General features: G+C 37.8%; 1 protein-coding gene across 1 annotated transcript; it reads right to left on the bottom strand.

Annotated features, from left to right (window-relative positions):
- Positions 1-2,062: 2,062 nt before the first annotated feature.
- On the bottom strand, positions 2,063-17,233 carry LOC102805059 (NACHT and WD repeat domain-containing protein 2-like). The gene is made up of 18 exons (XM_078011441.2): positions 17,049-17,233; positions 16,096-16,190; positions 14,966-15,168; positions 13,414-13,529; positions 13,007-13,212; positions 11,768-12,016; positions 11,324-11,541; positions 10,732-10,983; positions 9,686-9,898; positions 8,811-9,141; positions 7,973-8,275; positions 7,127-7,346; positions 6,613-6,763; positions 6,350-6,524; positions 4,046-5,971; positions 3,718-3,914; positions 3,071-3,218; positions 2,063-2,887 (listed from the first exon to the last, which is right to left on the bottom strand). The coding sequence occupies exons 1-18, from the start codon at positions 17,231-17,233 to the stop codon at positions 2,766-2,768; spliced, it is 5,310 nt and encodes a 1,769-aa protein (XP_077867567.1). The 3' UTR covers positions 2,063-2,765.
- Between the last annotated feature and the right edge of the window lie 642 nt (positions 17,234-17,875).

Here is a 17,875-nt window from a genome sequence, read left to right as displayed (position 1 = left end):
GCAACGTCTCTGCATACCACAATTGACATTAAAATCAACAAAAATATCTCTTTCTTGTAATGCATTTCATATATATTTGAAATGACAGACATATCGCCAATATAAACTTGTAAACTCAAATGACCGCTATGATATGACGGGAGCGAGAGGACCGCGCGACTTGTTCTTGCTTTTCAAGCAGTGTTCTATTTACCCCTGTCATTGCGTTCACGCCTCTCTTGATACGGTGCAACGACGAAGTCTCGTGGCTTCCCTACCGGGATCTCGACGCAAATGGGCGTTTAAGGTTTATCAGATAACCTGCGTATCTATGCAACGATTCATCCGCCATAGACGCCATCTTCTCTTCAGTCAGACGTTTCGTCAGATTTAGTTTACAGTATGAAATATTGTGTTCAATCCTAAATGATTTATATAATTTACTATTTATATATTGGTCAGCAAAGCAAACTGAGTCACCATCGTTTGTATGGTCTAATAATAAACTTGGCTTCCAACGACAAACACAACAAAAACGGAGAATATATAAATACAAATCCAGTGATATCGCGTTATATTTAGGAATAATGTTGTATATGACTATGCGTTAATACAGCAGCGTGCGAACATCGAAAATAGTAGTCTGGTTTTGGCAAACTAAGTATTACAATCCAATAGCATATTAATATATTAATATAATATATTATTATACATCTGTCACCGTAACGCCATAAGTTACAGCGTGCCGTAATTTTGCGGTATTTTACGAGTTATTTCATTCTACCAAATTAAAAAATACATATTCCAAATATGGAATAATTACGCGCATAAGCGTTCTCGAATAATAAAAACAAACATGACTGCCACCAGGGTTTGACCGGATTCCTCACAAAGTGGGAAGTTCGCTGATTCTGTTCTAAACTTTTTTTTGAACTTCAGCATTCCCATGATCTATCCATGGAAGGAAAAGATGTATAATGTTACGGTCATCACGAGTATCCTCGTAATAACCTCATATTATTGTCAACCACAATTAAACTGAAACATTTTCAGTTCGAAAATTATTTTCAACTCACGATGAACACAAAAATCAACTCTGTTTTTGAAATGACCTGATATATAGATTTATCGGGCGGGAAGAACACTAGATCCAATGAGAGATTGGGGAAGACGGTATACACGGTCTAGTCCGTCCCTGCCATTTCGTATACACGTATATTCACAAAGAGTTCACGCGGCAAGGTTTGAAGCAGTAAGACTACAAACATGGTATGGTGTTGCATGCAGCACTGTATGCTGATATTTGAGCGAAATACTTCAAGTAACGCGAGAGTACATGCAATATAGTCTGCACGGATCACCTTTCACAATATGAATGCATGTATTTAGTGTATACAACAATAACACGATCTGGGTAATCAATATACTGTCATTGTATGTTATTAGTAATTTGCATTTCGCTGTCCACCTGTCGAGTTCCGTGAGCTGTGATACCATGCTTATGCGCAGACCTATGCTGAGCAGACTATTGCCCCTACAGAGCGGAATGTGCTCCACATAAATTTTGTTTCAGTACACATTCGGTTAACAATTTCTTGTCCACTTCCGAGGGCGGACTTAGAAGAGGCGCAGGGGACGCCGTCTCGTTAAATCCGTCGCATTAAAAAAAACAGCAACAACATATACCCCACAATGCAATGCGTCTATGACCTCACTGTAAACGTGCTTTCTAACTGAATATTCTGCATCAGCTCCTGACTTTTTGAAGTTAATATTCATTATATAAACTACTTTTATTCAACATTAATTAATAAGAAGTTAATGAATGATTGGCTTATCGACCAGCCCAGGAACTATTGCTTGTTTGAGCACGCTCACTTGCAGTTACCAAGGCACGAGATCGTTATCTTGTAACAAAACAAACACTTTAATAGAGTAAGTTTTGAATAAGGTGGACATAGAATTAAGTCAAAATAATACCATTAGACGTTATTGCGATATTGGTTTTCAATTCTTCGTACTAATAGAATTGACAGTACGTCGTATTCGTGCCAAATGAGGTCACGATTAAGTACAAGATATATTATATTGGAAGAAATGTTTTATTTCAATCGTTATGCTGCAAAAGCACACACACGGACCCGTTTTAACAACCATTACATATCTAGGAAACATCCGATATTTTAATTATATATATATATATCGAATTTGTTTATCCGATTTTATAAAAAAAAAACTTCGTGCCACACCACAGATTAGTGCACGTGGTCTAAAGTGTCTTTATAGTGACACTCATAATTTGGCAATTTGTAAGTAGCCGATATCACGACAATTGTTTTTGAATATTGACAGTATATAGCAAAATAGATGACCATATTTTGTATCACGTGCACACACTTGCCTAAGCACATACAAAAATACGAGTTCGTTACAATCATGTATAAACAATAACATATCAAATAACAAATAACTTATTGATCATGTCATGGAAATATAAAATGATATCAGTATAGCAAAGTTCACTGTACATTTCTATTGGTAGTAACTTGGGACTAATTTAATGTACACACCAGGGTCAAACCGTTTAATGTATGTCTGTTCTGTACTTAGGTTCGATGTTCGAAATTCACTTAAGGGAGTGATATCACAAAGCAAACATAGAGCGATATCATATAGATGACAAAACTGCTCAATACATTTAATACAAGGTTATATGAAGCGGTTCTCATATGACAAGGAAAACGTGTACATTGTTAAGCATCGTCGCGATGACCAGTACGTTGATGTTACTCCTCGCCCCCATCTTTAATTTCTTCACTTCTGGTTTCGCTTTCATTTTTCGCTGTTTCTGAGCCTGGATCTTCTTCATTTGCGAATGCTTGTGAGAAATCTAATACCAAGTGCTCACCTGACATTTTTAAAAAAAATGGCAAAGTTCTGTTATAGTTCAATTAAGCGCGATGATTGGGCCATCCAGAGAAACACACTTTGTGATTGTATGTAAACGAGTATATTGGTCTTGATTGCACTAGTGAATGTTTGTTCAAAAAGCGAATAACATTTGTATTAATTAAATAATTTACATCATTACCTTTTTGTTGGTAGAGAGCCGGCCACTCGGTGGGGACTTCGAATCGGTGGAGTGTTTTGCTCTGTGCCCTCAACGTAACAGGCGATCCGATCGTGGCAGTAGGTAAAACTATCAAGTGGCCATTGCACAGAAGATGAACAGTTTCCTTCTAGAAGATCACGGAATAAAGAAGAAATTAAGTAATGTATAATAGTCGTGTTTGAATTGTCTGTCACAAAAAAATGTTAAAAATAGGCTGCTTCAAGATTTACTAGTAATATCAATTCTCAACTGATGAGCTTATTTACTTAAAGCGGGAGATTCGACGTCGTCACCTGCGCATGCGTCAGATGGTCATAGCGTGCCATTGTTTACAAACAAGCGTCTATCCATGAGCCGTGTTTAGCTTGTGTTGTTATCGTCGCTTGGGACTCAATTCTAGCGCGTGCGCAGGTGACGACCCTCCCGCTTTAACAAAATTCCAACTGTTTCACACGCACACTAAGTAGGAATTTGACGAAGATAATTAAACGTCGTTGAAACGAAATACCGTTTACATTCATCGGTGTCTCGCCTGATAACGTGGGACGTCGGCTCGAGTAGCCCTGAGCTTGGCATGGCCATATAAATTACAGTGATAAAACGTAAACACGGTATAATGACATTACCCGATAAGAAAGATTTGGAACGTAATCCATCCTAAAATCACCGATTTTGTAACCCTCTTGCAGATTCCATAAAACGAGTAGCCGTTCACTGTCATGGTAACCACAACTTGTCATAGATAGTGCTCGCTGTCCATCTGACGAAATTTTTAAAATTGTCGGCGAAATTGTATGTCCGTTTAGCATGTGTATCACATTAGCTGTAATGAACCATTAAACATTTTTAATAACACCGAACGACTGATTTAGCAAAAAAATAGCGCCAACACTCATGAATTGAGACACATTAGACTCTATTTTTTTTAAATTGAACTAAGTGAAAGAGACATACCTTCCGATATGTTCCATAGCATTACAGTACCGTTGTCATAGGCAACTAATATTCTATCCGTGCCAGTAGTTACATACGTCTTGACCCGTCGCCATTTTTCCTTAGCCTGCAGACGATGCACGACATCTCCGTTTTCCAAATCCCATACCATAATAAACTCCGCTTTGTACGCATGACAGAGATAGCGACTGTCACGTGATAAAACCATTTCGCCAATCAAAAGCCTTAAACAGCACTGTTCGTCCACGTCACATTGCAACACGTGCATTAACGAGAACGACGTGACGTCCCACACGTGAAAAACGCCCACGCTACTTTCCAACTGGCTCACTAGTATAATCCCCATACCGTCGTCGCTGGCACAAATTCGTGAGACGCGACATTTTTTTTCGTACCCCCTCAAAATTATTGGTTCATCGGTTTCAATATTGTACAATTTAATAACTTCCCTCGATTCTTCAATGGCTGCAATTTTTTCTCTGTTATTGACAAGTACTATCCTGTCGGACGTAACCTTTCCATTCAAAGTTCTTAGCACCAGACTATCGACAAAATCCACAAGTACTAACGTGTTCTGTAATATGACAACAGCTATTTTGTCATTCACAGTCACAATCTGGGCTGTGTCGAATGTCTCCCGATCGCAGTGCCGTGATCGATACATGACGCTTTGTCTCACCGGTGTCAGGGTCGACAGGTCCAATATGGTGATGGAGTATTGGTTATTATTTTTGGATTTTACAAGTACGTACGTAGTACATCCGGGGATTTCCTCGATTTGCTGAACAACGCATTTGATTCGTTCTGACGGATACAATGAATAATCTGTGTAGAATATATCATGCGCGTCAGATAACAATTGGCACACATCGAACGTATATTGTGTTTTTTCATTGATGATGTCACTTCCGATATATACGTCGCTAGTGGTGACCACTTCCATAGAGTCATCATTAACCACGCTTCTATCGTCATCAGTGGACTCTCCGTGGCGAGGGAAACATTTTGACATAAGGACATGACTGTCCCAATCATTTCTTATAAACATTGATTCTTCTTCATCCTTAGACACATCCCATATTCTTACTACGTGATCTGTTGCTATGGTGACGAACCTCTTCATGTCTACAGATGCGACGCCTGTTACGTCAGTTGGATGTTGCAGGCCGTACCACTTGCCATCACTGCCCGCGAGATCCCACACTGCAACTGCGTCTTGCACGGGAAAAGCCAAGTTGTGGTCATCATACACAATTCGGTGAACCGACGTCTTCCCATACAGATGCTCGGAATGGTTACGAATTCGCCTTATCAATCTTAATGAGTGTCCATCGTAAATACTTACATCATTGAAGTTACGACAAATAACAATCACGTATCGCGATGACGTAACAGCCACGTCGGACACAATAGTGTCTTTATGCCCTGGTCGGTGATAGTCCGACTTGTCGTCGGGGTTGATTTTTATCGATTTCAAGACTGGCTTGACTGTATGGACACTGGTCACTTTTATCGACTTCTTCTTGTAATTTGGATTAAAATAAGCGACCATGTCACCTCTTGCCGATATTTTCGTGTCCTCACAAGTCCGCTGAAGAGCGGTATCTCTTATTTCTGATAACGTGTTTCCTTTGGCAACATCGACAATTACTAATTTACCGGGTCGAACAAGGAACGCAGTCTTCTTTCCTTTGCCTCCTATCGCGAATGACGGGGCTTTGCCGTGCAGTCCTCGAATATTCAAGACATACTCAGTTACTAATGTGATAGCGTTTATGAACTTCAGACTATTGGAATATGAAATGACTAAGAGCTTATCACCATTTGCGTAGTTGACTCGTCTGATACCTTTGCCAATCCAATCAACCGATTTGAGGAGGACGCCATCCTTTACTGCCCAGATATGTATGCTCTCATCCACGGAGGCTTAAAGGAACAACATAATATACACAATTACCCCCGGATAAGTTTTAATATTTAAATGGTTGTAAAATACCAACATCGTTCTTACGTGCGACTATTGTTATATGATTTATACTTTACAATGCACTGATATTGCTGATACTGATATTTAGGGTCATTGAACACATTTTTGAGAAAAACAAGTCCGAAATATCCTGGAAAAATTACAAAATATCATTGATCCATGTGTTTGTATTGGTTTCTATTAATTATTTCTATGGCTGAAAAAAGCCAAATACTGGTCTTGATTTAAATTACTACAAATTGACAAATAATTGATTTTTAATTACTTTTCAATGTGATACTATTTCCCTATTAAGAATTATAATTTTCATAACTAACCAGTTGCAATGTAACGTCCATCTTGAGTTATATCCATTGACGTAATAGTTGACGTATGTCCCGCCATGCTATGAACCAATTGACATCCGGGTGGTGATAGAAATGGCAGGAACGGTGTAAGGCTTGTAATATCTGGCGCTCGGGCACGCTTTAAAAGTTCTTCAAGCCCTGCTGTCTGAATAGCAGAGAAATAAAACAGACAATTTACACGAAATAAATTTCTGATGCGTAATATGAAACAATAAAATTGACGGCAGAGGTACCTTCGTTATCCTGCCCACAAGCTGGGACGCCAAGTGGTGAGGGTGGATCTGCAATGCATCACGTGAAAGTGAAAGCGTTTCAGCAACCACCGTGATATTTTCGTCATCCGGGTATTTCTGTAAAGCCATCTTGAAGTCTTCCTGCAATTGACTGTTATAATAACAGAAATAAAGTAAGTACACACATAGTCTGTATTTTGTCCGCAGGAAAAGTGTAGTTAAAATGAAATATAGACGAGAATGTGTATACTGCACATTGGACAAAAAATGGTTAAATAGTTAATGGTTAAAATAGAACTAAAATGTTGTTTTTTGCACTCACTAAACTACATAAGCATTGATTGATATTGTACGAGACAAAGCAATCTAATTGAAAAGTTGAACTATGCCATCTGGTCTCCAAATCTAAAATATATATTTAATTTTACTTAAGAAAAGTTTATGGAACAATTATTCAAAACTTGTAAATGACGAAGATTTATATGAGCCAGACACTTTAAGAACACGTGACTACCTGTAAGATGTCGCCTTTAACTTTGCTATTAGCCAATCATAATTGCACAGGACCTTGACTTTCAGAGTCCCTAGCCTATCACTCTGTAGTAAATGATACGGTAACTCGTTCAGTTTTCTCATATTGTATGTATCGTCGTTCAGCATCAGTGGCTGTGCCGCCACCAAACGATCGTTCTTTCCAAATTCCATTTTGCAGGTAACAAATGGCTTTTTGACACCTGTTGAATACAATGATTTTTTTATCAGTCTGTCATATTGCACAATGCCATTCGCATTTGATTGTGATTGTGATTGTTAGTTTAACGTGCATTAATCGCTAGGATCAAGTCGGGTATGTTCATTTCACTTTCAATAGTACGTACAATAGATACACAGAACACAGATGTTCAAAATGACAGCAACTACAAAAGCTTAACTTGTTGGTTTCCGAAAAGAAACCTTATATCCGCTGATAATGGTTTCATGCTCCGTATTCAAAGAGCATTTGCCTTCGGGAAAATAAAATATGCTGCACACAATCCCCCATGGGCTGTATTATAAAAAATTGAGTACTAAATAAGCTACTGATAATTCATTTTGGGATGTGGCGTAGACCAATTTATTTTATCTGCTGAAACATGTAGAATTCCTAAATATTTATCATGTATCTGGGCTACTTGTAAGATTTAGAGACGAACCTGAAATTGAATCCAGTCAGACGTATTGAAGCAAAAGAGTCACAGCGAAATATGGGATGACGTACACTAGATACTACAAATTCTAGTAAGTATATATATATTCAATATTATCAGGCTTTATAGCTTTAATCCCACTTGAGAAGACATACACAATGTTTTTGACTAACCATTTGACCAAGCACCAAGAAAATAATCCGCTATGTTGGAGTGTAACATCTTTCTTTTGTCATCATCAACAAAATACCGCAATGCTGAGAACTCTTTGAGTTGCGAGTGACTCCACGATGTGACTACTACATTGTCGATAGTTCTTTCTGTAAAGTACACCGATAACTTCTCACGGATGCGTAACCATAGTAGCGATGGGATGCGACGGACCGGGGGAAAGCAGTCTTCGTACAGGTCATTGAGAACTTCATCATCACATGACATTATGTCTTCTAGTTCGTTTTCACTCAAGCCATACCTTGCTGTTGGGAAGAAAACGGATAAATATATTTAATTGAATTAGTTCAGTAACACTAACTTTAAAACAACAACATATTATATATGCATAAGACCATAACTGTCAAAGTAACTTTATTAACATATACTTATATGGAATAGATAAATGCGAACTACTGGTTATGAAGACGAGATATAAGGAAACACATATGCTTGGTCTTGTGACTCACATATCAACAACTCATGGAAATGTTGATGGTTGCAGAATGCCAGAAAAACTGAAATGCATATATAGGTATATATTGGCAGGATATTGTATTGGCAGCAGATCGTGGAGACAATGGTTAAATGATTAGTCTCACATTGGTAACGCGGCTATGAGAACATTATTGAACTCGCCCATGGAGAGCACCCGTTTGTTTTTATTTTTTAACTATTAGCAAGAATGATACTACTGACTGTATTTTCCATACTTTGCTTAGTACTGAATCTTGAGAAAATAAATATAAAATAACATATTTTACAATGTAAAATGAAATGTATATGTGAAATCATTCTTACACACTGTAATGTATCCAAGCACGTGACTGACGAGACACTTCCCAAATGTATCCTCCAACTTCTCGAAAACAGACTGAACGAGCTCTTTCACTGTGAATCCCAACCAGGCCTCTTGAAATTTGGTATACGACTTCCACTTTGAAGACTGGTGAGTAGCTAGCGTGGCGAATAGTGGGTAAGGCGACCTACCACAGGCTGTGAGAAGGATGCTCCATTGCTGAGCTTTGAGTGTGCGATTGGATGCCACGAGTAACCGTCTGGTGAGTTCGCTTATTTCTCCCTCCGTTAAACGTGGAATTCCAATGAAGCACGAACTGTCCGTTAAATAGTCCTGTTAATAAAGGCATACGAAGATAGCTCAGGCACACGCAATGTTCAATCACACAGCATGTAGGAATATGTATATTAAACCAAATTAGATTTACTTCGCGCATTTGTGCATTTAGTTCACATCAATCACATCCATCGATTGTTTTGATCACTGCGTAAATGGAACAAAGGACATTTGTTTTGGATAAATTCATAACCATGCAGCTGTGTTTAGAACAGATAAGGCAAAATATGAATGATTTTATACAATTATGTTACTACCTCCTGTAACATTTGAAAAATCTCTTCTTTAAAATGGTTTTCTAATAAGCATTTAACAAGCAAATACTTTCAATCCAGATGTTTCCGCCACAGTAGTTGTATTGCTTCATCCGCGTGTTCGCACCTTCTGCGCATATCACGTGACTTGAAATGCCGATTTGAATGATTATATGTCGATTACTCTACATAGCTCCATGATGTCATGCTTATTTCTCTCGAAATACACAATTGAACACATGCTTATGATTGTATGTTTGAATATATTTATGTCGATGTTCTGTTACCTGCAGCTCTGCTAAGCTTCTCGATTTATCCTCCACTGATACGGTCAGTATCACTTTGACGTGGTGTGGAAGACGTATTGGTAACCAGGACAACCGACGTGATGTTCGAAATGTCTTTGCGTCATCAATGGAGTCCAGAATGATTACGAGAGGTCGCTCCTCAGATGCTTGTGAGAGTGTTCTTGGTAGACGTTGAATTAGATAGTTGAGATCCTATGGAGATGGGGACAATCACGGTTGTTAATTTAAGTGTTTAATGTTTTAAGTGTGAGTGTTTGGCTAGAATAAAATAAGACTCAATTTTTCGATTCAACCTACAAATATACGAAATATGGGTGCACCATAATAAAATAAAGTGTAACCATCAAGCCCAAAATATATGCTAAGCTGTAGATATAGCTGTTCATGTATGGAGAATGTGTAGATGTAAATGGTAACATCGTTTCAAAATGCTATTACGGAAAAACGTCCATTCTGAGTATATAACCATCAACATAGTACGGATAAATCCATTAGACCTTTCCTATACATGTCATGCCATCTACAAACAGAGCGCCTTTTTGAAAATCAAAATGACGTAAATGGGTGTAAGCATTGTCGTTCAAATCGGCGACACAATTTCTTAAATGCAATATTTATTCGCTGAATACTACAGATGGAAACAATATCGACGATATGAACGCTTTCATTTGACATACTCCCGTCACATAAGCGAGAAGGTGTAACTTATAAGAAATGTGTTTTATGGATTAGGTTGTATAATCGAAATAGCTGAACATTCACGCAACCACGAACACTATCTGTCACGCAGAATATAGAGTACTGCGCTTTTACAGATATCACTGTTTGTGGTCGATATGATAAAACGTCATGTTATTTGTGATTATTTTCATGGATCAAGCGATCAAAGCTGTACAGCCCTGAGTGTTAATGAGTGTTAGTGCTTGGCTGGTGAATAAGCTTTAAAATTAGTGTCAAGTTTCATAATAAAATTTCAGACTTCGAAATGTACTACTGAATCAATGTAATTGAAATATTTAAAATACCTGTAGTACATATCTTTTATTTCCATATGCCTGATTAATTTGGCAGACTACGCTGTGCAGCAGTCCTCTCAGGGTTTTACTATTTGGCGATGTGCCAACAAAGCGTACAACAACGACTGCGTCCAAATCACCAGGTATCCACGTTCTTAACATTTTAGTAACCATAGAGGCGATTGCCGTCTTACCGCTTCCTGGCGGACCATGGATTACAAGAGGAGATCTCTTGCTGGTGGCGAAATAACCTTGGATGTTCTGTAAAAGAGAAGACCAAACTTGTGAAACCGTAAAGCGGGTGGCGCATTGCATTATGGGTTATAGTGTACCATTTGAAGGTATCGGGTGTGCGTTTATCCTGCTCAATTACGTAAGCAGTAAGTTTAGTAATAATTAGGATATCGCAGTTAAATCAATCATTGGCCGCATACAAACATCATACAAAATCAGGTTGTATGATTATTTATGAGCCAGATTAATCAGTTGGAAATTAAGGCGGCAGATTCAAATAAAACTATTATGTGGCGGTAAAATCCGGAAATATTATACCTCATATGTATACGTCAAATCCCCTATAACTATTCACATATGTACCCACCTTTAATACCTCGTCTCTCCCTACAAACGTCTGACAATAACTCTTACATATATTCATGTGGTGGTGAACTTCATAGAACAACTCATCATTGTTGTTCTTAAAGAAATGTTTGTTTTCCGAAATAGCTGATGTGATCAAATCTATAAGTTTATCTTCGACATTCCAACATAGAGAATCCACGTGGTCCTTATGACTTGTCACTTTACTTGGGTCGATACCTGGAGAAATAATTTATTTAAAGTGAGGTCACGCCACGCATGATTTGTTTGTTTCTGGTAAATTGTAACATGCACACAATACTCTTATTATCACAAGTGAAGCGAACATAAAACACGCTTACAAAGACACAAGTCCCTGACATTTAAGAGCCGATGAGAACCGAATGTACATAGTTGACTAATGAGAAATGAGAACAGGGCAATAGGGCAACTTCGCAGTACGTACCGAACTCATTGTTCCATTTCACGTAGTATTTCAAAGCATTGTGTGGAGATATATTGCCGTGCAAAACGTTCTTTTTTAAATTTTCCAACAGATCATTCTCTTCATTCTTTTCTACATATTTGGACAGGTTTGCCACTGGGACGTGTTTGCTTTTAGGTTGATACCCGACTTCAATAGACCTCTGACACCAAATACACTCTTTGCATGGATCAGAACATTGCAACGCGCACTGCACCTCTAATTCGGTTACTGTTGATTTCAACAAATACATAAATAACATACTTACGTTAATAACTTGCTAACCAAAATAGTTTTTTTTATATATAAAATAAACATAAACCATTTGACCAATCAGAGTACCTTAAGAGATGAATACGTCAGTGTTGAACATAAACTGAAGGTCTTATCATGATCGAAAACAAGCAGCATGTATCCAAATACACGTTGACTAATCATGTTAATTTCAACGCTATTCAAAATGAATACATTATATTAACAAAGCGGTGGTCGTCGCGCCACGCGTGCGCGGGGTATGGGACTCATATGAACAAAGATGGCGTCTTTGAGTGCTGTGCAGACCAACGAGTACAAACTGGTACGTTACCAAGCTTTAACTACGTAATGTATTCGATGATTGGAAGGTATAGAAGAATCACCGGCGGTAATTAGTTAACGTACCGCCAAGGTCAAAACTCATACCAATAGAAGAGCGCATTGGATTGTGTGAAAATCAATGTTTATCAACACAAATGTCGCACATGCGCGGCACGACGACTACCGCCTTTAAACGATAATGCTATAATATATTTCTGTGAAGTGTTTTAATAAGCTTGTCATGGCGTTGTCTGTGGTGTAGCGTTGCATGAATGCTTATGTAGTCAATAACATGTTTTTTTGGAATTTGAATCCAAATCTACATAGTTACCTCCGGGTATGTCTTTAAAAGGAAAATCCAAAAACAAACACTGCTTCATGTTTTATGAGTTCCACATAAGCAAAGAGGTACAGCAACGAGGACACAACATTAATTGTCTAACTAGCCTATCAGACGTTGCCGTGATACCAAGATTGTGGGTAATATCAAAGGGGTACTCGTTTATCTCGCGTTTTCTCCTGAACAGCGAATACCACCACAGTTGCTTACCATTATCTTGTTATCTAACTTAAATAACAACTAACGCTGCAAGTTTAATATCCAATAATTCAAGTATTATCAATGGTTTTAATTTGCAGTTATACCTGATAGAAGAAGATGACAAAGAGATTCATCTTTCGCTTTTGCACTAGATATTATACTTCTTAATCGTTGTTCTATCGTGTATTGCTTTTGTCGTCGTTGTATTTTTTGTACTTGGTCATCGACTTCATCAGATGCCGGAAATAGATTGGTGTAATCTTGTAGCAAATATACGCCAGGTTTGGAGTTGTTATCCTTTTTATACCATCTAGTATGAGATTACGTTATAGAAAAAGAAGGTACACAATCATTTTCATTCATCGCAGAAAATTTAAAGCACACAGAAAATACCAAGCAGAGTATATTGTCGGTTGGTTTTCCAGTGAATAAATTATCAACCATAGTTTTGAATTCAATTGAAATATTAAAAATATTTCGATTCTGTTTTGAATATTATTTTTCTACTTACAGACTGAGAAAAAGACCGTCATCAGCATCTGTCACGTGGTGAGTTATCTTTTGATAATCTTCTTCGGCAAGACATCTTGGCAGCGCCCTCAGGCCATACTTCTCGGAGAGGAGAATCTAAGTCACGGGGGGGGGGGTAATAGTTCATATAATTAGGATTAAAGTTTCCGGTTGTAACACCAACGTCTTATCAGAAGTTTATTATGGGGGTCAAACATTAGAGGTGCGGTGGCTTTTAGACTAGATCAATTCTTTGTTTTGCTGTGTCTTGTCTGAGCAGTTCTAATTGTTTTGAATGTGCTAACATGTGTTTCCTGCAACACCTTTTATGCACGGATTTTTTTTTACTTTTCCTTCGGTGTCTAGCTTGCAATCTTCTAAAAAAACCCATAATTTCGAATGGTCGATCCCTTACATATCTCGCCAAAGTAGAAACACGGCTTAGTAGTAAAACGTACTTGGTTTGAGTCAGTAGACATAGTGTTAACACGCTAGATTCACCTCCTACACTTTGACATATATTTTAAAAAGTAAGTAATCGAAGTAGAAGATAATTTCTACATTATAATGTGCTTTGAAGAGCAGGTTTTGAAGAGTGACCGTCTAATAACGTATTTATTAAACGAGTGAGGTAATTTTCATATGAAAATCCCCGAAATGTGAGTTTCGGCATTTAATTGGGTGACTAGTTGGCGACGTCACAGTTTTTAAGTGCATGCAAGAACCAATCTGATTTGTCGTTCAGGAGAACCAAAGGTCAACGGGGTGGAATATGGAGATATATTTCATGGCTTTATGTCACTGCTTTTGCATGATACATATTATATGCACTCACTGTATTACGCAAAGTGTACATTAACATATATTGTATTGAATAGACTTACATATCTCTTATATATACACGTGACCCTAACACGTGATTGGAAACACGGACGTCGATCAATCGAATATGACCTTTCGAAATACAATACAATTTCCTGTTACCGTCATCCTGTTCGCAGAGACTAAAATTTGCCCATGAATAATTCACAAATAATAAAATATATATCGAGATTTAGGATATTAGGCATTTAAATTGCCATCAGGAAGAGTACTGAGCATTATTATTTTGTTTAGTTTTGATGTATACTTTTTCTAGATCCAGTATGACAGGTGAGCTGTGTTTTGGTTTGAAATGTTCAGGTTGTCAAAATTCATCATAAAATACCTGAATTCCCCCCATTTAATTTATAGTTAATGCCATTCGTTTTATATCAGAGAGCGTGACAATGATATGCGGAAATATTAATGTGCAAGTGAAGGAACTGAATAGAAAATATCTGGGAGGATACTTGGCTGCATGTCGACTATTTCACATTTTTACACATGGGTAATCAGCACAACTCGCGAATTTACATCTCACCTCTGTGAGTGAGATATTGAAATAGTAACTTGTAATTCAATGATTGCAGAATAAACTAACTGAAATTAAAATATAACAGACAATGCGCTTACTAGACAATTTGACTAATTGGTAAGAGTAGATAGACATGGGGGACATGGACTGTACTCACCAAAACATTTGGACCAATAGACTGGTGTTGACATTTTTTGATCGTCTCTAATCTTGTTGAAAGCGCAGGATCATCATCTAAATCCTCCTTACTGAGGCCAAAATTGAGATCAACAGCCTGAAACTCATAACCTCGTTCCCGACAAAAGCTTCTGATCCTTGGGTAAACCCTCTCAATCAGAGTGTTGCGTTCACTTTCTAAATCTGAAATAAAGCACACACTGGTCCATAAGACCGTACTTACGTGCATACGCCCTCGCTCAGATGATCGTAATTACTCAAAGGAACACCTTAATCATTCCATGATAGTAACGCAGAAAAATGCAGTTGCAACGTAGTGAAGCCAAGACCCGGTAGATATCAAGGGTTTGACAAAAAAGAAATTTAGAAAAAAAATATTTTGTATAAGTATTAATTCATTTATTCGATCGTCTTTATTTTTTTTTTAATTTGCATATATTGTCTTGTCTACTATAACTATGAGTCAGTGCTTATAATCAAAATGGTATTTTTATTAATAAATGCGGAAACTCGACTCGATTAGTAGTTATATTATTTTCTAGCTCCCTTCCCCGGCATGATCTGTATAACTTATGTACGATTGTTGTATTTATGGAAAATAAATAAAGAACTAAAAAAAATGAACTGAACACAGGAACAAAGAAAATATATTTACACATACGTGGCGTTGGTAGTTCTTTTGACATTGGCAATCATGAACACCGGGAAACTGTTATTCAGATTGTTAGTTCGCAAAACAATCTATTTGCATATGTATATTATTGATGCATTCACGCGGACACACAGTAACAAACCTGTTTAACCTATGCAATATATTCATAATGACATTTATATCTACAATAATGCAATTTAGGGCAGTGCTGTTTTAAGGTGTGTGGAATATAATAGTATATTGCAGGGATGTTTAATGCGACGTTGTCATGGAGATGATTAGAGTTGGAATCTTTGCAGACAAAATAAAATACTTTCGTCCGTTCGATTGAGAGTCTTGGACCCAGTGACGACACATGCAACCGAGAAAAGTGTACTGCTAAAAAAAACGCAATATATATATTTATTCAAGTTGTTTTGCTAAAAACAAAAAACAAAAACAACGAAATTTATACATACCTCCAAATGTAGAGCATACGAATAAACGAACATTTCTACTCGGCAATGGCTTGTGGTAATCCAAATAGCCGCATATTTCATCCGTGCGATTTTCTCTAATTAAATAACGGAAAACAAGATAATTATTCCGTTCCTTTATTTGTGTTTTTAATCACATGCTGTTGCGAAGTTCAAAATACATCGCCAGTGGAGCCTGAATCAAATGATTTCTTGGAGATCGATTTCATTACGGTTACTACGACTGCTCCGGTTATTGCCCGTTCCATATTGAATTTCGCAAAGGTACGCCACTAACCTCTTGCCCTGACCCGTTCAACGCGTTCAATCGATTTGTTTGCTGTTTTGCGATACGTACACTAACCGCGACAGGGGGTACAGCGTTCACGACGCTATAAACTGAGATGCTTAACTGTATGAAGGTATCAATGTCAATTAGATTCACTACGATTCGTTTAAAATTTACCAGACTCGTCGGCTCTCACACACACACACCTATAGTGACACTTCAATTCAGAGCCCAGATGATGTTTACGTTATCCCTAGTCTTGTCACATACACGAAAATCTAATCGATACAGAAGGACGACAATACTATATTATGTCATATATTCACCTGTATAACATCCCAGGGTGTATACTAATTATTGTAGAAACATTAAACGGATAGGCCCTCATAAATTCTTAATGCTGATTCGGGCAGTTTAATGAGATGTTGAACACAATTTTTGCTCGTTACAGACGTTCAGCTGCAACGCGAAATATACTGGGTAGTTGTTAACATAAACGACTCGTGAATGAAGTGACTGTACCTTTATTCTCCCGAGATTTTTTTTCGTTTTTTTTTATTTGAAACACGCCAAACTCAACAAACGCTACCAACATTAATTGTTATGTCTGTTATTTCATTAGGAGTGATATATCAACGAAGGGACTTTCACAGAACCGACACTGTACCTTTTCGGTCGAGGTTTCCGAGATTGTTTCTCCGTACTAGGTCGGCTACTTGCACCACATCCCATTTTTTCGGTTCCTGCTATAGATTTTTCCCGGTGAAGTCTGGCTGCCTTGGGTCGGGTAGCACGTCGCTTGCCATGAACACTTCCCGTTGATTTCGAGTGGCGATCGTGTCCATCTTGCATAGTCCAGGCTGGCTGCTCGCGTGTTTGATTCCGTGGGTCACGCCAGGTGACCTTTTCTACCTTGACGATCATTTGCATAACAAAGGACCTGTTATACTATCAGGGGGCACTAAAATGAAGTTGCCCGTGCTTACGCATGAATAGATCCTTTGTTGATGTGAAAATAAGCTGCGACTTCAAAGATGACGTGACAAAAGACGCGGAGGGGTAACTCTCTACCTAATCAAACGATACACTACTCTTAGCCATTGGTGACCCGCAGGCCACGAACACAGGTGGGTCCACGCACGTCAGTAGCCCCATGCAGTGCACTACTTTCTCAAATTTACACCATGTGTTTATAGACAATGATATCGATGAGACTATGTCAACAGGGAGATTTTCAAACCCAAATATTATGGTGTAATTTTACGAAAATCAAATTACCGACTTTTATATTTATTTGCGTTTACTAAAAGCCATTTACGTTGACTATATCATTATTTTATCAAGGTCAGTAAGTTTTCATTTTATCATATGCAATATGCTTGGCCATATATGGCCAGACTTATGCTCGGCAACTTTTTGATCGACATGAACTAGGTTGATCGACATAGAAACGAGGTTAAAACATATTTGCATATTTAATTAAATGTGCATTTT

Source organism: Saccoglossus kowalevskii, chromosome 4 (assembly GCF_978046115.1).
Source record: "Saccoglossus kowalevskii chromosome 4, keSacKowa6.1, whole genome shotgun sequence".
NCBI lineage: Eukaryota > Metazoa > Hemichordata > Enteropneusta > Harrimaniidae > Saccoglossus > Saccoglossus kowalevskii.
The sequence above is the reverse complement of the archived record's forward strand: the minus strand, read 5'-3'. Positions and strand labels throughout refer to the sequence as shown.

Excerpts from the sequence above, each read along its gene's own strand:
- LOC102805059 (XM_078011441.2), bottom strand. The coding sequence starts at position 17,233 with ATGCAAGATGGACACGATCGCCACTCGAAATCAACGGGAAGTGTTCAT. Across the intron at positions 11,542-11,767 it reads GAAATGGAACAATGAGTTCG|GTATCGACCCAAGTAAAGTG; the intron begins GTACGTACTGCG and ends TTATTTCTCCAG. Across the intron at positions 6,525-6,612 it reads TTGTGGGCAGGATAACGAAG|ACAGCAGGGCTTGAAGAACT; the intron begins GTACCTCTGCCG and ends TCTGCTATTCAG.